This window comes from Larus michahellis, chromosome 3 (genome assembly GCF_964199755.1).
Source record: "Larus michahellis chromosome 3, bLarMic1.1, whole genome shotgun sequence".
Classification (NCBI taxonomy): domain Eukaryota; kingdom Metazoa; phylum Chordata; class Aves; order Charadriiformes; family Laridae; genus Larus; species Larus michahellis.
In genome coordinates, this window is record NC_133898.1 from 13,205,034 (window position 1) to 13,227,753 (window position 22,720).

Consider the following 22,720-nt stretch of genomic DNA (forward strand, 5'->3'; position numbering starts at 1 on the left):
TTGTCCCCCAGGCAGCAGCGGTGTCCCCATCTTCTTGGTGTGGGGCTCTGCAGGAAGGGGAGGCTGGGAGGAAAGGAGCCGTTCCTCAGAACGTGCAAGCGCAGCCCTAAAACACCTTCCTGGAGATAAATCCAGCCCTGCGCAAAGTTGTCCATCCGTGGAAAACGGAAAGACAAAGCTCTTCCCCTAAGCAGCAGCGATTGCACCTTTCCGACCTGCCGGCTCGGCCCGCTGGGCTTTGCGGGGCAGGAGCGAAACCCCGGAGCTCAGAGCAGCGTCCCCCGGTGCTGCCCCGTCCCGCCCTGCGCCCAGCGCGGCCCCGCGGGCGGGAGGCGGACCGCGGCCGTGCCGGGGCGGGGCGGCAGCGCTCTGGAGGCGCCGAAGCGCGGCGGAGCGGAGCCGGTGCCGGTGGCGGTGGCGGGCGATGGGCGGCGGGCGATGGGCGCTGCTCTGGGCGCTGTTGGCGGCCCTGCGCCCGCCCCGCGGCGGGGCCGGTGAGTCCGCGGGGAGCCGCCGGGTGGGGGGGAGCCCTGGGTGTCCCCGGGCAGGGCTGCTCGGGTGCCGGTGGGGGCGGCGGGGGTCCGGCGAGGGGTGTTTGACCGGGGCGCTTTTATCTGCAGATGCTGCTTCGTTTCGCCCTGCCGGCGGCTGGGGCGTCGCATGGGCACCTCGGTACCCCCGCACTCCTCCGCTGCTCGCCGGGCCTGCAGACCTCAGCAAAGCTTCGGTCCTGGGGGGAAGCTCGGCAGCGATTTCGCTGCGGGTTTCTGGCGGCAGGGACATCTCTGCCAGCCTCAGGGAGAGCGTGTTTTGCTGTCCTGGGACACATCTCTGCCCCTCCAGCCTGGTCGCGTTGGCAGCACTTTGCTGTTCCATGCGCCCCTGCTTCCTTGGGGGCATCACGGCAGGCAGGGACCAAAAGCTGCGACAGATCAGCGGGTCTGGGGTTTATCCCGTTAGCCATGAGCCAGCTGCGTGCTTGGTGGTGGGACAAATTGCTGTGAAAAACTGCAGTTGGTGGCACAGGGGTGTGCTTTCTGGTGCTGTCGGTCTGCTGGCTTTTCAGCTCCACGTGTTTAGTTACCTGCAAAAAGAAATGCAAAGAGGCAAAAAAAGTAGTTTTTGGACTTAAAGCGTGCCATTGTCGGGGCTGCCTAATGCTTGGCCACAGGCTGCTAGCTGCTGGGGGTTTACAGCCCGTGCTCGGGGTGCTGGGGGATCGTGGAGTCGGAGTCGGTGTGCAGACGGGGTTTAGCAGGGAAGGCAGGAATGCGAGTGTTGGCTTTGGGCAGGGTGGAGTTAAAAGCTTGGCTCTCTAACAGCAGGAATCTGCAGTGGATTTAATGAGGAATCCTGGACTGGTTTATACCAAAGGTGTTTGAACACCGAGAGTGTCTTTGGCAGTCAGGTGTGGCCCCAGGGGAAACTCACTTCTGACAGCTCGCAGGGGATGGGGAGGTAGGAAACCCCACAGGCGGAGATTCAGGGGCTCTTGATCCCTCCTCATGTCACGCTCCTGCCCTGTCAGCGTGAAGATAACGCTCAACAAGTGCCTGAGCAGAAAACTGTTGTCAGCAGGTGAATTACTTCCAGTAATGGGAAATCCAGGGCTAGGGATGTAGGGAGCTTTTTGGCAGACCTGGGTGTTTTCTAATACCTTCCTCCCTGGGACTGCAGCAGAATGACTTGCTGTTACAGCCGTGGGGTGTGCAACTCCCTGCGTTTTGTTTTCATCCATCATGAAGTATCCTGCCTCTAAGAGCAGGCAGATTTTCTTGCTAAATCTCCATTCTCCGTGGACAGTAGTGGAGAAAGGCGTGTGGGACCTGCTGGGTCTTTGCTAGCGCTTTAGTTTTGTTTTGATCCCGGGCGTTTCAAGAGAGCAGCGCTGTGCTGCAAGTGGATTTATTTCCATGCCAGCTTTTTCCTCAGGCCAAGCTGCGGTTAGTGAGGGGAGCTGCTCCAGTGTGGCAGGCACCCACGCGTGCCTGCCCGGCTCTAGCGTGGGCTTTTAGAGCCAGCCTAAGCAAATCGCTCTGGACACAGGTAAGGGGTGTCCTGCCACACACGGCAAATCCCTTCGAAGACACCGTGAAGATATCCGCATCCCAAACAGCTGGGGACGGAAGGGGTACCCAACAGGCAGTGCTAGATATGAAAAAATTCCTGTTGTCACGTGAGTCAGAGAGGAAAGTATTTCATTCCTCGGCCAGCAAACACCTCTCTCCGCTTAATCGGTACAGAAAAGGAGGCTAAGGTCACCTTTGCTCTTTGCCTTTAAACTTGAAGCAGCCTTGGGGAGCAGAAATCATCCCAGAGCGGGCAGAGTGCCGGCACTCGTCCGTGTCCTCCCCAGTCAGGGGTCCCCGCCGGGGAAGCTGCTCTGGCCAGAGCAGGAAAGCTTCCAAACGGAGCACGAAAACAGCTGTTTGAGGTCGGATTGTGCCAGGCATCGAGTGGCTCCAGCCTGGGTAACCTCTGGGAAGAGCAGGGGAGGGGAAGGGATTTGGTGTCGCTCTGTTTGTTTGCATTTGACAAATCTTTTTGGAGCTGCCTGGCTGTTGGAGCGCTGGTGACCCGGTCCGCAAGTAAATGGCACTCGGCTGCATTTTGCAGCGGTCACGTGGCTTTTGTTTGTGTTGGGATGGGAAAGCTTAGGAAGCAGGTTGGAAAAGCTTAGGGTCTTTTTTTTTTTTTTTTTTTTTTCTTCTAAAAGGGAAACCCATTGTTTTGTGGGAGAGCCAGGGAGAGCCTTGCGCTTTCCTCTGCACCACCAGACCAGGGGAAACTTAAAAACCCTTCTCAAATTTCTGTCTAGAAGTAGCATTTCTGGAGGCTTAAAAATAGTGAGCAATTTAGCAAAGGAGTATATCCAGCCTCAAAATGAGGTTGTGTTTCTTGGCTCTCAGGAAAGAGCACTAGGCTCGCGCTCCATTCCTCACAATAGTAATGACGTAGCTTTAAAAACTTGTCGTTTGACGCTTGAGGACTAAGAACTGCCTCAAAACAAACTCAGCTGAACTCCGGTTAAATAAAAAGGTTGTGCTTTCTACCTGTGGTATTACCTTTTAAATTGTCTGGCACAACGCCTTTGCTTGCTGAAAGCAGCAAGGGAGATTTACCACTCCACTTGGGATTTCTGCACGCTCACGGAAGCCTCAGGAAGCTCAGAAACAGCCTAGTGAAAGCATCTACTTGTGGTATATTTTCTAGATCTTATATTTTCAAAATATACAGTTTTTTTTGGGAGGAACTGCTTTATATGGAGCTGCTCTTCATCTTGTTTGTGGCTGGGGTGGGAAGTGCTGGGAGGGTGGGGGGGAATGCCGTTACAGGACTGGTATGTTAAGTGATTTGTAGGGGGGGGGGGCATGAAGCCCTCAGAAAGAGCTGGTAATAGTCTTCCCTTGGGAAAAATGTCTGGGAAAAGACCCTGGGACAAGAACACTAAACAGTAGCCAGCTCCTACACATAGTCTGAAGGCATTTCTTCATCTGTCTGCAGCTGTTTTCCCGAGAAAAGCGGCTCAGTGGAGGCACTTAACTTAGCAAGAGGGTTTGTGGTTGACTCAGAGAGCATCTCCCTCTTTCAGAGCGGCTCACCCTGTCCTGGAAAGGGAGCAGCGTCACCAACAAAGAGCCTAAAATCAGAGAAATCCCCGCCGAGGACTCTTCCTCTGCCCCAGCTGAAAATGCTTGAGATGAGGCTCCCAAAAGGGGTTTACTGGAGTAAAGTCCCAAATTCCTCCTGCCCGGAGATCCTTATATATTCCAGTCCCAGGAGCGCAATGCAGCAGAAATAGCTCCTGCCTCTCCCCTGACGAAACAGAAGCAGCAGAGTGCTTTCTTTAGCCCAGGCTGCTCCAGTTTGTTTTAAAAAAAATTTTTTTTGGCGGTGCTGGTTGTACATATTCTGTCTTGGGGCAGCCCCCTGCTCCATGTTTCCTCCTTGGGGCTCTTGCGAGAGGTGTCAGAGATTTTTGAATTTTTGGAGCATCTGCCAATGAACTGCCTGTAATTATTAATGGAAGCTATGGGGCTGTGCAGGATGTTGTTGTAAGAGGGCACTTGCTGGCTGGTGATAGCAAAACCAAGGTCTTCTCTTGCAGGTGATGCTGACCGAAATCAAGATCCAAGGATGTACCTGTTGGCAGAGTCCCGCCGCCCCGGGCAAAGCGTGGCCACCGTTGGCCACTGGCCTCACCAGAACACAGAGCAGCCCAGGGAGGTGCCCTCAGCCAGTTCTCTAGGAAAGATTAAGTTTAACCCCACAGTGCGACACATCATGATTAACGAGCACAAGGATGTCACATTTAATTGCTCCATCAAAGTACCTCAGCTGCTGCTCAGGCCGGACACCCCTGGCATTTCCTTGTGGAAGGATGGGAGGGAGCTAGACGTGCTGGACCGCATTGCTACCAGCCACTTTGAGATCTCTGACGAGGAGGAGGTGGCAATGACCTCCACCTTCAGGTAACTGGTGCCATCTTTCCTGGAGGGATTCCCTGAACATTGGCTCCCAGGGAAAGATAGGAGGTCAGATGGCTAGCAGGAGCTTGGGACTGGGACGACAACAGGCAGATGCTCCCTAGCCCCTAAAGCCTGGTTTTGCGAGCCCAGCTTCTGCTTGGCGTGTGTTATGGGGTGGGTGGTACTGATGATTGAAACTCACCCCCAGGCTGGCAGTTTTGCCATGTCCTCCTGTGGGAGCGCTGTGCGGGGCAAGGCTCCCTTCCAAAGCCCTGACATAAGTCTCCGTTCTCTCTGGCAGCATCCTTGCAGCCCAGCGCTCGGATAACGGCACCTACGTCTGCAAACTCAGCATCTCTGGCATGGAGGTGGTGTCAGATCCGATCTTGGTGCAGCTGGAAGGTGAGATGGAGGAGGGGTAGGGTGGATGTGCTGGAGACATGGGGCGTTGCGTCCTGGCTGAGTGAGAGCCCTGGGGACCGTGACCTGGGACCTGTGAGCTGTCCTCCAGAAATGGGGAGGCCTGGATGGAAAGGGGCTTGTTGCCAGAGCTGGGCATAGCCCCTGGTAGGAAGTTTGGGGTTGTTGATAGGGCTGTGTTGCCAAGCTCTCTGAATCTGGAGTGCTGTGTCCATCTCTGGAGCCCTCAGCACAAGAAGGACATGGACCTGTTGGAGCGGGTCCAGAGGAGGGCCACGAAGATGATGCGAGGGCTGGAGCACCTCTGCTATGAGGACAGGCTGAGAGAGTTGGGGTTGTTCAGCCTGGAGAAGAGAAGGCTCCGGGGAGACCTTATAGCGGCCTTCCGGTACCTGGAGGGGGCCTACAAGAAAGCTGGGGAGGGGCTGTTTGCAAGGGCATGTAGCGATAGGACAAGGGGCAATGGCTTTAAACTAGAGCAGGGCAGGTTTAGATTAGACATTTGGAAGAAGTTCTTTACAGTGAGGGTGGTGAGGCACTGGAACAGGTTGCCCAGAGAGGTGGTGGAGGCCCCATCCCTGGAGACATTCAAGGCCAGGCTGGATGAGGCTCTGAGCAACCTGATCTATTCCCTGCTTACTGCCGGGGGGTTGGACTAGATGATCTTCAAAGGTCCCTTCCAACCCAACACATTCTGTCATTCTATGATTCTATGATTCTATGATCTCTTGCTTCCCTGCTTGTTTCTGTGCAGGGCTCCCACACTTCATTCGTCAGCCTGAGAAGCTGAATGTCACCAAGAACAGTCCCTTCAATCTCACGTGCCAAGCCGTGGGCCCGCCAGAGCCTGTGGAGATCTACTGGTTTCGCAACAATGTCAAAGTCAATGAGAAACCCCACATCTCCCCATCAGTCCTGACCGTCCCAGGTGAGCACGGCAGCATCCTTGCCACAGCCAGCTGGGACACCTCTGTGTGGCTACTGGGAAGGGCAGGGTGGGAAGGTGTCTTGTGCCATCTCACAGCCTATCCCCTTGGCCTTGCACCTCCTGTTGGGCAGGGACTGTGGTCCCGTGCACCATCACAAGGTCGTTGCAGCGTGCTTCATTTTTGTGTGGCACTGTGCATTGCTGATTGCTTGGCTGGAAAGCTCAGCACAGATACATTTCCCAGGACGTTTGGCATAAAATACAGCTATCAAATTTTATACAGTGGGACACAGGGGTCCAGCTTTGCAAAAGGGGTACCACAGAGGTACCGGTTTGCAAAAATGGGTCTCAGCCTGTTACTGCTCCGTCCTCAGCACTGGGAGCACAGCTTTGCCCAGCACTGTCTGTGCCGCTTGTTTGGCAGCCCTGGGGACCACTCTGTCAGGGATGATTTGGGGACAGGAACTCTCATCTGATCCTCTCTGGCTGCTGCTTTAAATTTCTTCCTTGGAGGGGGCAGGACACTCAAACCCCTCTTTCCTAAGCAAGAAGCAGATTTTTCCTCTAGTGTGTGGCCATGCCAACAAGTACAGTGCTGCTCTTATGGGCTGTTTTACTGGTAGTCCCCTCTTAATATCTCTGTAAGACCTTGGGTTGGCCCCTGCAGCAAGTCTCCATGCCAGCCTCATGGAGCACAGGGAGAAAAATCCTTCATGTATCATAAAACCCATCATGTTTTTGATGCAGAGGCAAAAAAGAAGAGGGGTTTCTTGATTTGCTTATGAGAAGGCCGCTAGCTAATTAGCAACCAAACTATAACTGACTCGTCTTGGCATCCAAAGGCAGGCTTTAAAAGGCAGTGAAAGCTGGAAGAAGTGACTCATTCCTCTTGGATGTTCTTGCATCCGGCTGGCAGACACTGGGTTGGGTCATTTGAGCAGTCCCCCTCCTGGCCTAGGAGTGCTGTCGCACTGAGAGGCGCTTCTGCTGGTGCGAGCAAATGCTCAGCGTGTCCAGTGCGCTGTGGTGAGCCCTTGGCCTTGCAGCAGCAGCAAGCAATGCGCCCAGGAGGTGCCCTGCACCTCCAGTAGAGTCCTTTGCATGAGGTGAAAGTCCTGAGCACTGTTGCTCCCCAGGGTCGTCTTGCACTAGCCATCCCAACGCCCCAAGGGAAGCAAGCAGCCATCCTCACTCGGGTATTTCCAGTGGCCCCCAAAAGCAGTCATTCTCCATTAGCATCTGGGAGATTTGAGCAATCCTCGAAAAGCAATAGGTCATCTGATTCGAGCTGTGGTGGTGGGCTCTTCTGCTTTCTGCCTTGCCTTTTTTGAACGCCCAACAAGTGCTTACTCAGGAGGTTGTGCAACGGTGCCATGGAAATGTACGGTCCTGCCCGCTGTGCCGCGTCTCGCACTGACAGCACGCTCGTGCTCACAGCGTGGAAAGGGGGTGATGAGCTGGATGGCAGGGGTCACCCCCGGGCAGTCAAATGAAGAAATGCAGCGAAGGGAAGCGACAAGTTCGAAATAAAAGGTCTTCTGTGTTGCTGGGGAAAAAAAAATAATAAAGCAACAATGCCAGAAAGGAAGCCGCAAGGGTTTTCTGTGAGCAGCAGGTAGAGAATTGGTGGGATTTGGGCATTTTGTGTGGGTCCGGTGAACAGGTCCTTGTTTTTCTCCCTGCAGGTCTTAATGAAGCGGCGCTGTTCAGCTGCGAGGCTCACAACAGTAAAGGGCTGACAGCGTCCAGCCCGGGGCAGGTCAATGTGAAAGGTAAGAGGAAACGTGATACTCACTTTTATCTGTTGGCTACATGTGTCCAAGCAGGAGATTTCCTGGTCTCTGCACTTCCAAGCACTCATTTGTGCTGTGAGTTGAAGGAGATGTTTTTAGGACTCCCGTACTTATTTTTCCTTGGTTTAAACCTATATGTAAAATCAAGCGGGATGCACATAGTAGCACGGTCACCCAATGCAGTTCTGTCATCCCAGTATCGCTGCTGTGGGAGGACACACCAACAAAGCACATTTGAAAGCAGAACTGTCAGCCCCAGTGCAGGTTTTGGAAGGGCTGTGTCACTCTTTTCCTTCCTTCACAACCAGGGTGGTGCTCACAATTTTCCACAGGAAATGGTGAAAATTCTCGACATTCCTGACGGGAGCCACTCCGGCAATGTGTGGAAGGTGTTCCCCAAAATACGTCATTAGAAGCGATGACATATTTCACAACGCAGAGTGCTGTTTCAGCTCACAAATATAGAACATGGTCAAAATAGTCCTGCAAATGACTTTTTTCTGCTTCCTTGTCCAGTGGTCTGAAACATCCCGCAATACACAGCTAGAGGATGCCGCTGCAGCTGTAGCCAGGGCAGTACCTGGGGTTCACACACAGTTGGACTGAGCCCCCAGAGCTGCCAGGGGAAGCCAGCCATGCCGCATTTATACTTAGGCCTCCAGCTGACTGCCCTTGGCTTTTCCCTGCAGGAATACCATCCGCACCTGACAGCGTGCGTGTCCTCAACAGAACAGGTCATGGTATCGTGATATCCTGGGTGCCAGGCTTTGATGCATTCTCTGCCTTGAACAGCTGCAGCGTCCAGGTAAACATCCATAACCCCCCTTTGCCCCTGCAACGTCCCTCACACAGACACTCCGAGGCAGGTGGAAATCTGTGTTGTTTGGCTGCCGGATTTGACCAGGCAGTTGGTTGGGACAAATTGAGTTGGACTTTGGGGAGTCCCTGGGGAGGGACTCTTTATCAGGGAGTGTAATGATAGGACACGGGGTAACGGCCTCAAGTTGAGAGAGGGTAGATTTAGATTGGGTATCAGGAAAAAATTCTTTACTGTGAGGGTGGTGAGACACTGGAACAGGTTGCCCAGAGAAGCTGTGGATGCCCCATCCCTGGAGGTGTTCAAGGCCAGGCTGGATGGGGCTTTGAGCAGCCTGGTCTAGTGGGAGGTGTCCCTGCCCAGGGCAGGGGGGGTGGAACTGGATGATCTTTAAGGTCCCTTCCAACCCGAACCATTCTGTGATTCTGTGATTCTGTGACTTTCCCAGCAGCATTGAAAGGGGAAGCTGGCGTGCTGTCCCACCCGCACCCTATGGTCCGGGTGGCTGGGGAATTGGTGAGGCATGATGTTGAGGAGTCCAAGTTGAGCAGCGAGCAGAGTCCCCAGATTTTGGGACCTGGGGCAGCTGGTGCACCACCAAGGTGGACAGGAGGCTTGGAAGGAGGTGCTGGAGACCAACTTGGTGGTGTCTGCTCACGAAAAGCAGCTTTGCTCTGCCCACTGCAAGAGGGAGTAGTCAGTGGCAGGGGTCCCACAGAGAGAATGACGTAGGGAGCATGAAGCAGGCTTTTGTCCTGGGAGTGGGGTGGTTGAGTGGGAGCAGAAACAAGGGGTGATGAGAGCAGGTGAGCCACCTGCCTGGAAGACTCCATCCGGGCTCGTGCCTGTGAAGTGTGCGGGAACAAACTGTGAGAATCTTTCCCCTCGGGCGAGACAGTCAGGTTGTCATCATGAGGCTTCATGGAGAGATGCCCAGAACCACTCCAAGTAGCTCTTTGGGAGACTTCGTGAGCTTTGAGTTGCTGCAGGTGCACGCTTGTCTCTACTTTTACCTCCTGGTCAAACACTTCCGAACCAAGCAGTCTTCCTGCTGGGGTTTGGAGGTGGAGGTTTCTCGCGGCTCTCCGCTCCTTGCAAACACTGGGAAGGAGCTGAGGGATTGCCTGTCTCCTGGACAAGTCAAGGAATGCCATCTCCATGGGTACAGCCCTGCAAGTAGTTTCCAACTGCTCTTTCTGTTTGATGTTGCTGGGTTACACAGTTCAAGCCCGTTGCTTGCTCTCTTGTGGGTATGTTTTTTTTACTGGCTAATCTATACTCCAGCTGAGATAACGTGTGGAGAGAGGCAATGTTTGAAGCCAGGTAAAAGTGAAAGGAGTTACAGGGAGGAAAGGTACCAGAGCTAATATTAGCGACGTGTCCACTGCTGCCTTCCAGCTGGAGCTGGGGAAGTGGGGTGGAGAGCCAAGGAATTTCCTATGACTTAACGTTCACAGTCTGTCATTAGGAAATAGCCTTTCAAACTGGAAAACAAGACAGGACTTCTGGCAAAAACACAGCTGTGACTAAGCCTTTTTTCTCCTGTCCCCTTTGATAACCCCCTCACTTGAGTAGCGTGGCCCACCGACCAAGTGACTCATTTCTGAGCACACTGGTGCTTAAAAGGGAAGCCATTGCTGTCACACCTGGCAAGTTCAAGCTGTTTAAATTTGCAAAAAGCCTGATTTTTTAGAAATACATAAGTCTGGTGGATTCACCCCAGAAGACAAGTTGAGGATCAAGATAGCTGAGCTGGGCTCGATGCTCAGGAGAACAGCCAGTCCCAGTGGCGCTTTCAGAAGCGGCTTGCCTGTTCATCTGATTGCTGCTCACCTCCCTCAAAGCATCTAGCAACGGCTCGGGGATCTTCTCAGCTTTATGAGGCTGAGGGCTGTTCTCTTTCATTTTTGCTGGTGTTGATGCTGAGACCATCCTGAGCACCCTGAGCTACCCCAGCGGGTACGGTTGTTCCTCAAGCAGAAGGGCAGCTCTCCTGCCACCCCCAAATCACTCATGGAGGCTTTTGAGAGGACTGTATGACTTTCTGCTTGTGGTTCATGCTGAAACATGTCCTGTGGGTTGTCTTCCGAGTTATCTGTCTTGCTTGTGCTGGCAACCCTCGTTCTTGCTCTTGCCTCTTTCCTCTCCGTGTCCCGGCCCAGGCCACTCATGGTGTTTCCCATTAAATGAGATGCTTTCCGGAGAGCTGCAAGGGCTGTGTGGGCAGCTACGTGGGCGCTTAACAGCCAGCCCATTGGGAAGAGAGCAATTTCTTTTTGTGTGAAATATGTGACTTGTTTTTAGGACGTTGAATTCGTCCATGCTACTAAACGTAATGATGGAGTCTGACGAAGTCTGTGATTAGTTCTGCAACATCTGATGGCGAAAAGTCCTGCAGTCTAACGATGTGTTGCATGAAAAAGGACTTCCCTTTATTTATTTGGGACTTGCTGCCTGGAAATGTTATTGGGTGCTTCTTTTGCTCCGTGCCACAAGAAACAGCAAATCATCCCTCCCTCTTCCTTTCTGCAGTGATGGCGATTTCACATGTCTCTGCCCTGTTCCCACCGCAACTCTTTCTCTGCATGCACTGGGGTCCTCGTCCTCGGCCCCATGAAGTGCCTGCCGTCAGCTTTCTGCTTGGCAGAGACGAGCCACCGTGCAGGAACAAGGTCCTGCAAGTGTTTGGATGGGGGGCAGGGCTCTGGATCCTGTTTACAGACGTAAAATTCCTGCCGTGCATCTCACCCTGCAGGTTGTTGCTGACTAATCCCTGTTTGTGGACTGATTTTTCAATTAAGGTCAAGGAAGCCGTTCCACGAAGCAACGTCTCACTTCTGCTCTTCAACACCTCAGTGCCTCCCCACGTGTATCACATCCAGCAGCTGGGGCCCATGGCGGACTATAACATCCGCGTTTCCTGCAGAAATGAAGTCGGCTGGTCGGCGTTTAGCCCCTGGATAATTGCCAGCACCACTGAGGAAGGTAGGAAATGAGTAGCAAAGACTGAAAAGGGATTCCCTGCCTCGGCCTTGCGGCTGTGCGTTGTGCAGGACTCTCTGGATGAGATGCATGTCTAGAGCTGTGGTTGCTTACGGGGTGGGACATCTTGACTCTGTTAATTGGGGAAAGGAAATTTACCCATGGGTGGTCACCTGCTGGAAATATTAAAGGCTGTAGGAAATACTGTGTGCTTTCTGGTTGAGCTGCAGCTCATTTTCCATCAGCCTGGCGTGTCCCTGCACCCATCCACCTGGCTCCCCTCACCTTATTTCTCTTTGATTCCTGCAGCTCCGACCACCCCACCGCTGAACGTCACAGTGTCATTCAATGAATCCAGCTCCTCCCTGGAGATCCGATGGGTGAAGCCGCCCCTGGGGAGAATCCATGGAGAACTGCAGGGCTATCACATCTGGTACAGGTGGCAGAACTCCAAGGGGTTGGTAAGTCACCAGGGGGTGGGGAAGAATGGCTAAAGCCTAAAAAAAATCCCAGCAGGCATCAAGCAGGGATGTCCAGTTTGGTCTTGGTGCTTCCATATATTCTTTCTGAGCTTGTTTGTCTACTGTCTTGTGCTTTCATCGGGGCTTTTTTAATACAAGTGGTCTCTCTCATGTGTGTTTACATAACTCTCAGTAATGCCCTAAGTCATTAATATTGGGATGAAGCAGTTCTGCTCGAAGGAGACAAGAGGTTTGCTGCCACGGCTCCTGTTCTCTAAAATAGAAGTGAGATACTCTTCCTGGTGGTGACAATCTTTGGTGTGGCCTTTGGAGTGGCAGTCGAGGTTTGGCAGCATCTCTTGGTACTTTCAGCAGTGGAGTCAATCGTAAGATATTTGGGAGAATTTGTTCCCTGGGTTTTGAATTGTTCCTTACTCTGATGGGATTTATTCCATGCATGAAGAACTCATCTGCAAACCTGTGGCACCAGAGTTTCGTAGCTCAAGGAACATTTTGGGATGGGGGACCTGTCCCTGAGCGTATGAAGTCATCTGGCACAACCTTGCTTGCCTTTCCCAGGATTTGGGAAGTAACGTTCAGGAATTTGCTAGGGTAAGGTTGGCCTGACCTCTCGGGCAGTCCTGGCTCATCTCAGCTACTGGGCAAAAGAGCATCCTGTCCAGGTTCTGCCAGTGGTCGGGGAACCTCTGGATAATTGCACAGATGTATCCAGCTGTTGCCTCTGCGCTGTGGTTTGGTCTTCCTCTGTCCCAGGCTGAAAGCACAGAGAGGCACTGGTGGCCTGAACCCGGTGTGGAAAAAGTGACTCACACCCTATTTTTTGTAGGATGCTGCATTTTCTGTTCTCGTTTTGCGCCTCTGAAAAAGAGCATGTATAGATCCAGACTGAATGAACTCAGGGAAACAATATTATGGTCTTGTGACTAGCATTGGGAAAAAAAAAACTGCTGACACATTTGTTGTCTCTCAAGCAGGAAGCAAAAAACAGGACTTGCCCTTTAAGCCCTGTGAGACTATGTTTTTTTGTTGTTGTTTTTTATTAATTTCCCCTGTCAAATGCTTATGGAGTGAAATTTCTGCTCGGGTGCCTGGTCAATAACTGTTCTCATTAACGCTGGCTTTCAGGAGGCTCAAAAAACCCATCAAGCTCAGGAGGGAGGTAGCCGTGCAAGGGACCTTGGCTCTTTGCAGACTGAAGGAAGCAGTTGCGTTTGCTGCTGATACATTTTGTCAGCCTCCAGGTTTTATGGAAGACAAAAACGTGTGTCAGAGCCAGCCGAGGGCAGGGGCCAGCATGTCTTTTTATAAGGGCTCTTGCAGAATTAAGAGGCATGGGAACGGCTGGAGCCTGTGCCGTAACCTTTCTGCAGAGCACCACGGGCTGATGTGGTGCCCCGTTCTCCCGTGCCACCCCCAAGGGTCTCCTGAGCCGAGGGACAGACAGTCTGAAGCACAAGAGCAACGCGCAGCGTGCTTGCTGTCAAGTGGAGCTCTGATTTCTCAGAAATAAAGTTTCTGAGTTTTGGGCCTTCACAGGCTGAATATGAAATGCCCCAGAATAACCATTGATTTAACAACCAGTAAAGGTGTGTGTATGGGGGGTGTCCTGTATTTCTGTGTCAGCAGGGCCACCTGCAGGCCTTTTCTTTCTCCACAACCAGCTTTAAAACGATTTTAAAAACTTCAAAAAAGTTATTTTATTTTGTTCTTAAACCAGCAGCTCTTGTTTGAGCCAAGGCTGCCAGAGCTGGGACGTGAAGAAATTCCTCAACTACTGCAAGACTCATAAAAAAACCATTAACTTTGGCAGTTCTGTCCTGCCAGAACGGCTGTCTGCTTTGCCAGCGTGCTCATGCTGTCCACAGTCTGTTTGATAGCAGCTGGGCTCTGTCCTCAGATGACACAGCAGAGCCGCGTGCGATATGAAAGGATCCCAGGGCGTTTTTAGGCTGGCGGTAGGGAAAGGATCTCATGTGCGTTTCTGCCGAAGGATGCCGTGAACGTGAGGTAGAGGAAAGCAGGAGTGCGGGAACAGAGGCGGCAGCAGGTATCAGCTCACGCTGCTGCCTGATGGCACAGACACGCTCCTGGGGCCGGGGTGTGCTTCACATCCATTTCTGTGGCTTTTTTATGACTGTGAACAGAAACCGGTTCCCTCTGTGCAGCTCCGATTTCCTCCTCCTTGCTCACCGATCCCCCTCGGCTGCTGCTCTTTCTCGGCTGTGTGACGTTCAGCCAGGGTAAGGAGCTGGGCTCTGCCGGCCGCAGCAGCCCACCAGATATTTTGGATGCCACTGGGCAGCTGTTTTGCACTGGGGGTTGGCGGAGAGCAGCAGCAGCACTTTCTCAGATGAAGAAGACCGGGAAACAACAGGGAATTTGCAGGGAAAGACTCACTGGTGTTTTTACCAAGGAAAAAGGTGCATGGGGCATGCTGACTCCTGCCTTGTTACCAGGCAAGGAAGCATGCCCTTAAAACTGGAAATATTATTAGCTTGACACAAAACCACAGCTGGAAAATATCTGCCCTGAGATCTGCTTTCTGCGGCAGGGCACTTGAACAACCAAACCATGAGCGCTGCAGCTGAAAGCGATCAGAGCTGCTCTGTGGAGGAGCAGTGGTGGCGAGTGCCGAGGCTTTGCGGCTGCCCAGGCTTGTGGGGCTGCCTGGCACGAGCCACAGGCATCCCTGGCCGGCAGCAAAGAGGGGTGCGAGCCTCCGCTGGCTAAGCCGACCGCAACGAAGGCTGGGGATGAAAATGCACGTTACCTGCAGTGCATGAAATGCCTTTCCCCCTTCCTTGTGAGATTACTTTCCTGCCTTTTTTCTGGCTCAGGCTGCTGGTCCGACTGCTGTTGACAAGCAAAGAGCGGCGGCAGCATGAGGTTTGAGTGGGAAGCACTGCTCAGCCCCTTTCCAGATCCCATCTGGCTCTTGCAGGCAGGGCTATTATTCTCTGTAAATAGCTTGATGCTGCATTTCCTCTGGGCTTGTGAAAGCAAAGCAATGCAGAAGTTTGACAAGGGGACAATTCTCAATAAATCTTCAGGTTTCCGCCCCGCTGTAGGGATGGGCCGCCGTCTCTCCCAGCCCAAGCTTTTCTTCCCTTCCTCTCTCCAGCAGAACGTCTCCGCCGAAGCCTGGCAGAACGCCAGCGTGGCCATCCTGCCCGTGGTGGCCACCAATGCCACCTGCTCCGTCCGTGTGGCTGCCGTCACCAAGGGGGGAGTGGGACCTTTCAGCAGCCCCGTGGAGGTCTTCATCCCTGCCAGCGGTAAGGAGACGTGTGTCCCCGCCCATGCGGCATTCACGCAGGGGAGGATGACGGGGAAGTGCGCAGGCTGTGCTTTCCTTGCCCAGCCAAGGCCATTTGGTATCCCTCCATCCTCCTTCAGATGCTTTCCCTGTCGGCCGGGCTATCAGCCAAGAATCTGGGACCTTTGGTGTGCTTTGGTAGCCAGGAGAGACCTGCTCTCGGCACGCAACCTTTGTCCTCATGCCCTCTTCTCCCACGTAACCCTTTGGGCTTTACTGGGTTTGGCTTCAGGCCTTGGGAAATCCTTCCCCAGTCCCTGGGTGCTGCAGGCTGACTCTTTCACTGGCTTCATTAATGGGATATTTTCTTAGGGTTAATAACCTCAGCCCCCTCTTCGACTCCAGCCTCCGGGAATGCGGACTCCTTTATCGTAGCCCTGGGCTTTATCTGTGGGACGATTGCCGTCGGGCTGATCCTCTGCTTGACTGTGGTCATCCAGAAAAGATGCGTGGAAACAAAATATGGGTAAGCCGAAAGGAAAAACAGTTTGTAGAGGTGCCCTGAGCTGGGCAGGTGGCAGGTGTGTGGGGCACAGGCAGGCAGGGTGGGTGGCCAGCAGCCCACCACTGGATGTGGGTGGAAGACTTCTGCCTCTAGTACTGACATCATTCCCACAAATGGCATTTTTTTTATGCCCATGGTGAGGGACTGAGTGTATTTTTACTGCAGCGATGGTAATTCCCCTTCCTTCTTTAGCCCAGTAGTTCACCTTTCACTCATTATTCCTATTTTTAAAGGGAAGTAAACTTGTGCAACTTGGTGTGGGAGGGTGGCTTTGGCATTTTGTCACAGAGGTGAGAGAGCAGAGATGTATAATATCCTGTTTCCTGTGGCCTAGAGAAACATCTGCCTCATGACCCGCCAAATCTGTCTGTGTCCAATGGCTAAGTGTGGCACCAGCCCCGCCGGGCAGAGAAACTGCCACTGGGCTGCATAAGTGGTGTTTTAATGATGTGGACAAAGGACCGTTTTCTGCTACAATAAGCCAATGCTGCTCACTCATCCTTGTGACTTTCTAAGTGGCATTTAACTGCCCTGTGCTACTGTTTTTGTTCAACAATTGTGGTGCGAGCTGCTTTTCTTTTAAGCGCTACCACTTGGGTGTCTGTTGCCAAACTGGAAACGTGATATAATTAACTCCTTTGGACAAGCATCACTTCAGCAAGGGAGTTTATTGAGCTGGTGAAGGAATCCCACCTACTCTGATCTCCCATGGCATCGCCCCCATCCCGGTTTGGAAACTGGTGGTATGTAAGGATGCCTTTCCTAGCTGGTGGAGCATTGTCACTCTTCCCTTGCGATGCTAGCTCCCTGGGAGCTCTTGAGTGTCCACTGTGGTTTTGTTTCCCAAAGCTGGACATGGTCCTATACCAGAGGGGTTGCATAGCATCTCCCAGCAGCATGGCCATCACCACTGTTTCGGGGCCATGGTGTGAAGCTCCCTTTGGTTTCTTTTTGGCTAAAGGATAGGGGTTGCACATGCCAACAGAGAGCTGGAGTTGTGCATCAGGCAAGAGAAGAGACCGCTTTAGGACGTGGTAGATCTGGGCACCATAATTCTACCGGTACAGGCTGCACTCTGAGTAGGAAATGAGTATCCCATTTCCTCCCCCCAAAAAACCTCTGTGAATCACTCCTTGACAGATCAGCCTTGTTTATCAAGTGACTGTTTTGCTCGGACGTTGTAAGCAATGGCACTGATCCAGTAAGAGGGAAATGAAAAAGATTAGGGTGAACGTGCATTTCCTCCTTCACTACCGATACCCCTAGTGGCACCGTGGTCGCCCGCCCCTGCAGCGGCAGTTCCTTCAGTGGAGGAGAAGCAGCTCCATGTGGCCCAGCATGGTCTGTTTCTGTCCCTCCAGGAATGCTTTCAGCAGGAACAACTCAGAGCTGGCAGTGAACTATACGGCCAAGAAGTCCTACTGCCGGAGAGCTGTAGAACTTACACGTAAGTATACATTTTATCCCTCTGCAAGGAGGTTGATGGGGTTATCACAGTAGTGATATGTCTGCAGGTTGGAGGTGACCTGAGCTTCTGTTCCCCTCTCCCACAGTCGGTAGCCTGGGCGTCAGCAGCGAGCTCCAGCAGAAGCTGCAGGATGTTGTCGTGGACAGAAACGCCCTCAGCCTGGGGAAGGTGCTAGGAGAGGGTGAGTGCTGGGGCTGGAGAGCTGGGGATGGACGTAAGGGATAGGGGCTGCCACTGTTGCATCATCCCCCAGCTCCAGGCCCAGGGGATGTGGGGGAGATGGTGGGTCAGGATGACCAAGTGCTAGGACCCCTGGGTCCATGTTCTCCTTCTGCCACTGATGAGATGCAAGCCTCCCCCTCATAGACATTTGGGGTTGAGGTCTCCATCTTAGAGCATTTCAGATCTTCAGTGACATACGGGTGCACTGAAAGGTGGTGCTCTGGGCTGTGGGTAAAGTGCTTGCTTCTTTCCCGTGGTGCAGGGGAGTTTGGGTCAGTGATGGAGGGGCATCTCAGCCAGCCCGAAGGCATCCCACAGAAGGTGGCTGTGAAGACCATGAAGCGTAAGTCATCAACCTGGCCTTGCAGAACTTGATGCTGTTTGTCCCGGTGGGTGCCAGCGCTCCTGTTACCCATCTCAGGTGGTGCTCTCTCTGCATCCTGGCACCATTTTGTGGGAACGCTGGCCGCTCTGCCACAGCTCCTGGTGCCAGTCAGGAAAGGGCATTCGTGTCAGACAGCTAAGAACGGCAGAGACATCCTTGGTCCCTTCCCCCTGGCCCATGCAGGAGCTGTGCTGTGAAGGGAGATGGCAGGAGTGATTTGGGGTGTTAAAGCTCTCGGAGTTTTAAACCTCCTCCTTTTTCTCCGCTTCCCAGTGGATAACTTTTCCCAAAGGGAGATAGAAGAGTTCCTCAGCGAAGCAGCATGCATGAAGGACTTTGACCATCCCAATGTCATCAAGCTCCTAGGTATGGGCTGTCACTCCCCGCCCTCCAGCTGGGATTTGGGCAGAGGAGCCGGACTGGGGACTGCACAGGTCCCCCACAGATGTCTGCGGTGGGAGTGTGGTGCGTTTGCCCACGGGGCTGTGCAACCTCTTGGTGTTTTCCAGGCGTGTGCATCGAGCTGAGCTCCCAGCAGGTCCCCAAGCCCATGGTGATTCTCCCGTTCATGAAATACGGTGACCTGCACAGCTTCCTGCTTCGCTCACGGCTGGAGATGGCCCCCCAGGTAACAAACACAGGGAACAGAGGGCCCTCCGTCTGCGAGGAGCAAGGTGGGACTGTGCCTCTACTGGGGACAAACCTGCCTTTGTTTTTCGAGAACATCAAGGGGAGCTGATTGTAGTCCCGCTTCCTGCCTTTGTAAGGTGGCAGCAATGGGATCCAGCTCCACAAAAGCCTGTGGAATTCTTGCCTTCCCTTCTCCAGGCTGATCAAGCCCAACCATCTCAGCTTTTCCTTGTACACTATCTCCTCTAGCCTCATCTTAGCAGTCTCCTCTGGGCTTGCTCCAACATGGCTCCTACTGAGGAGCCCCAGATGGGACTCAGCATCCAAATGCGGCCCCCTGAGTGCCAAATTAAGGGGAAGAGTAGCTTCTCGCAACCTGCTGGCTGCACTCTTGCTAATGCAGCCTGCTCTAGGTTGGCCTTTGTTGGCACAAAGGCACGCTGCTGGACCACGGTCAGCTTGCTCGACACCTGAGTCCTTTTCTGCAGAGCTGTTTTCTAGCCAAAAATATGTGACCTGAAGGAAAGGCAAGAAGGAAGGAGTGTCTAGTTGCAGACTGCACTCCAGAGGTGTGGAAGGAGGAGGTGGGGGTGCGAAGGGTTGTCCACTGCTACAGCAAACCACAGCGAGACAATGCTTGGTGTTCTTTCTAAAATAACTGCCCCCGCATCTGCAGCTTCTGCGGGCTTGTGAATCAGTACATTTTACGGTCTGAGGCTGTTAGCCCAATGTGGATGAGAGAGCCCGTGGTGGCTGCTGCTGTGGGCTTCTTGTATTCTCTGAGGCTAGTGAGACCACTAGGACGTCAGCTGGCAGCCCTGGACGAGGGAAGCCTTTCAGGTCAAGCTAAATATGCTTCCCAAAGGTCTTGCACTGTCTAACCTGCACCTTCCCTTCCCAGTTTGTGCCCCTGCAGATGCTGGTGAAGTTCATGGTCGATATCGCGCTGGGGATGGAGTATCTGAGCAGTCGGCACTTTCTCCACCGGGATTTGGCGGCTCGAAACTGCATGTGAGTGTGTTTTCCTCTGTTTCGTCCCAGATAGATGAACAGCAGGGGAAGCCCTGTGGTTTTACAGCACAATTTGTCTTCCTTCAGTAAAACCTCCTGCTGTCTTGAGAGACATGGGAAAAGAGCTCAGCCTCAGGTTTCTGCTTCAGAATTTGGCACGACAAACTTTTCTGTCTTGTCATCCCTGTTTCCGCCTGGCAGGTTACGAGATGACATGACGGTGTGCGTGGCAGACTTCGGTTTGTCAAAGAAGATTTACAGCGGCGATTACTACCGTCAGGGCCGAATAGCAAAAATGCCAGTGAAGTGGATTGCCATTGAGTCCCTGGCTGACCGCGTCTACACCACCAAGAGCGATGTGGTAGGTCCACGTGGCTGGGTAGCCAGGTGGCAGGAGGAGAGAGTTGGGGACCGATCCCGGGGTTGAGTGGTCGGCCCTCGCTGCGCTCTGTTACGGCTGGTCTTGTACCCTGAAGTGCAAAGCCAGAGGAGCGGGAAGCTGTCAGTAACAGGACGCGCTGACCTTTTGCTGCCTGCCCAGTGTCCTGGAGTAGGTTTATTGAGTGGGCCGCTTGCCTCTTCTATGGCACTGCTGATTATTTCCAATTTTGGGGAGGGCAGGGCTGGAGCGACAACTCTTAGCATTGTGTGAGGGCCCACTGGACACTGGGCAGTGACCTTTCCCCATGAAAAGACTCATTCATTCCTCCTGGAAATGTCCTTTCAGTGTGCTTTCCCTTTGTCCTCGCAGTGGGCATTTGGCGTTACCATGTGGGAGATAGCAACCAGAGGGATGACGCCCTACCCAGGAGTGCAGAACCATGAGATCTACGAGTACCTCTTCCACGGGCAGCGCCTGAAAAAGCCTGAGGGCTGCTTGGATGAGCTGTGAGTATTGTGACCCTGGCTCCGAGCTCTAGCACAGCCCTTCTGCTCTCTGTCTGCCTGCAAACCGCCCGCGCGTCGCTTGCCCTTAGCTGAGGTGGTGTCTAGGGGGTGCTGCGCTTTGTGGCTCTCGCTTGCTCGTGTCCTCTCTTTAAGGGCACGACAACTGCTGGGGCTGTGGATTTAGGCGCTGAGCGCTGAATGTGGCTGAAAGCCTGCAAAGCTGTGCATCACGGTGCAATTAAAGACCGCGCCGGTCTCCCACCCTGCTCCCACCTAGCTGCAAACCTGCTTCTCCAAGTGGAGTAAGACAGGTCTGTACCAGAGAGGGAGTCACCTTCAGCCTCACCCCCTCCATTTCTCCCACAGCCTCCAGAAACAACAGTTATTAAAGACTGATTTAAAAAAAAAAAAGAAATGGCAAGGATTTAACCTTTTCTTCCTTTTTTCTTCCTTATGGGGTTGACAGGGAGCTTACAGGAACGCACGTGCGGGTTTGCTCTCAAAGGAAAGCTGGCCAGGCTAATGGAATGGGTCAAATTTTAAATGAAAGTGTCACATAAACAAAAACTTCAAAGCCTTTAATGTTTGCGTAATCTCCGGAGTTTTCACATGCCTGGTAAAAGCCAAATCCCGGGGCAGCCTATCACCCGGGGAGGAAAAAAGCGTCTTCTTAACTCCAGGCAAACTGGCGCACAGAAATCCCAACGCACGTCCTGTGAGAAAGCGGCGGTTTGCAGGGCTGGCGCAGAGGCCCGATGAGCCGGGCCGTTGGCAGCTGGTGGGAAGTGCCGAGGTCACCCCACTGGGCCTGCGAGGACAGGAGCAGTGCCCTCTGCAGTTTGTGGTGGAGGAATCAGACTTTTTAGTATTTTTATGTATTTATTTATTTATTTATTTTAAGATAGTACGTGTTAGCCTGAAGGTCTTGGCTCGCGAGGCTTTTCTCTGCCCCACAAAATGCCCTCTTGTCACTCAGGGCCCCTCAGTGCCTAAAATCTATTCGTCTGCAAGGGGAAAATGTGGGAGCCTCAAAACAAAACTGCGTTTCTGAGCAGCTCAGCGAGAGTTTTTCTCCTGAGTTTTCTTCCTGAGTTTTTCTCCAGTGCCATTACAGCTCAAAATGTTTAACTCCCCCCGGGGCGAAGAGCTGCGAGTACAAAAACAGTTCAACTAGCAAAGCTGCTTGGGGTGGCACAGCATTCCTCCAACACCTGTCCCTGAAGGAAGCAGCAAAGAAACCTTTTATCGGATCCAGCCTGCTAGAGGGCAGAGGAGATGGTGTGTGCCCAGCAGTGATGTGCTTGCTGGGACTTCCCAGTGTGCCCTGACATCCAGCCGGGGCGCAGGCACCTGTGGGAAGGACAAGAGAAGGACTTGGCGTCCTGGGAGCAGAACTGGGATGTTCCCAGGGGGCGATCACAGGGCTGCAGCTGGCTGCCTCTGCCCGACCCTCAGTGAGTGCCAGGCGCTGGAGGAGACTTGGAACAGCAGCTTGGGCTGATCAGTCCCTGACGTTGGGCAAACAGCCTAAGGGGAAAGTTGGTTTTGCTTTGTTTTTGTTTTAATGCAGAGCAGCTCAGGGCTTGCCCAGTTTGGAGAGAAGCAGGGAATCAGCCTGGGAACATCCTCCATGATAACCGGGCTCCTCTTTCGATTTCCAGGTATGAAATAATGTCTGCGTGCTGGAGAGCTGACCCAGCCGCCCGCCCAACGTTCCCACAGCTGAAGGTCCATCTGGAGAAGCTGCTGGAAAACCTGCCCGCCATCAGGGGATCCAGGGACGTCATCTACATCAACACCAGCCTGCCCGAGGAGAGCCCAGACTCCACCCAGGATTCAGGCTTCCCCCAAGCGGACTCTGATTTGGACCCCGGGGACGTTGCCGAGCCTTGCTCTCCTGGAGCGGAGGCGGCGCTGGTGGCTGTAGATGTCCACCACAACGAGCGATGGGGGACGAGGTACGTCCTGGAGGAGCAGCTTGGCAGTCCTGCAGAGGAGGCCTATGTCCCGCTGCTGCCCGACGGGGCGGCCAGCGAGAGCCCAGCGTGGACCCAGGCCAGCACCTTGCCCGCCGGCAGCTCGCTTGTACCGGGGCTGCCGTGCGCCGATAGCTGTGAAGTGCTGCTGTGAAAGGGGGAGCCTGTGCAGAGTGGGGTGTAAATGGGCTCTGAGAGAAGGACAGAGAGGGTGTATTTTAATAAACAGTCGTCTGTTTTATTTCTTCCTGCATGATTCTCATGGCAGAGTCCGGCCCTTCCCACGAGGTCTTTCCTGGCCTGAAGTCACGGGGATTTGTAGTTAAATGTTGTAACTATTTTTTCTGTATTCGGTATTTGAGCTCCCCACAGCTCACAGGGAGGGAGCAGCCCCTGATCCACCCAGGGGTGACAGAGCATGGCCAGGA

At 53.4% G+C, this 22,720-nt stretch overlaps 1 protein-coding gene across 10 annotated transcripts; it reads left to right on the plus strand.

The window, feature by feature from the left end:
* Positions 1 to 351: 351 nt before the first annotated feature.
* MERTK (MER proto-oncogene, tyrosine kinase) lies at positions 352 to 22,540 on the plus strand. 10 transcript variants are annotated; one of them, XM_074578657.1, is made up of 19 exons: positions 352 to 494; positions 4,109 to 4,472; positions 4,771 to 4,871; positions 5,644 to 5,817; positions 7,503 to 7,589; positions 8,300 to 8,415; positions 11,229 to 11,412; positions 11,719 to 11,870; positions 15,013 to 15,166; positions 15,520 to 15,673; positions 17,074 to 17,159; positions 17,266 to 17,361; positions 17,665 to 17,745; positions 18,061 to 18,153; positions 18,297 to 18,415; positions 19,319 to 19,428; positions 19,630 to 19,789; positions 20,180 to 20,316; positions 21,978 to 22,540. In XM_074578657.1, the coding sequence occupies exons 1-19, from the start codon at positions 425 to 427 to the stop codon at positions 22,444 to 22,446; spliced, it is 2,907 nt and encodes a 968-aa protein (XP_074434758.1). In that variant the 5' UTR covers positions 352 to 424; the 3' UTR covers positions 22,447 to 22,540. The 10 variants fall into 10 exon arrangements, with proteins under 10 accessions (XP_074434758.1, XP_074434760.1, XP_074434759.1 ...); XM_074578659.1 differs by having other exon boundaries at positions 357 to 494; positions 15,553 to 15,673; XM_074578658.1 differs by having other exon boundaries at positions 357 to 494; positions 15,016 to 15,166.
* Positions 22,541 to 22,720: the final 180 nt, after the last annotated feature.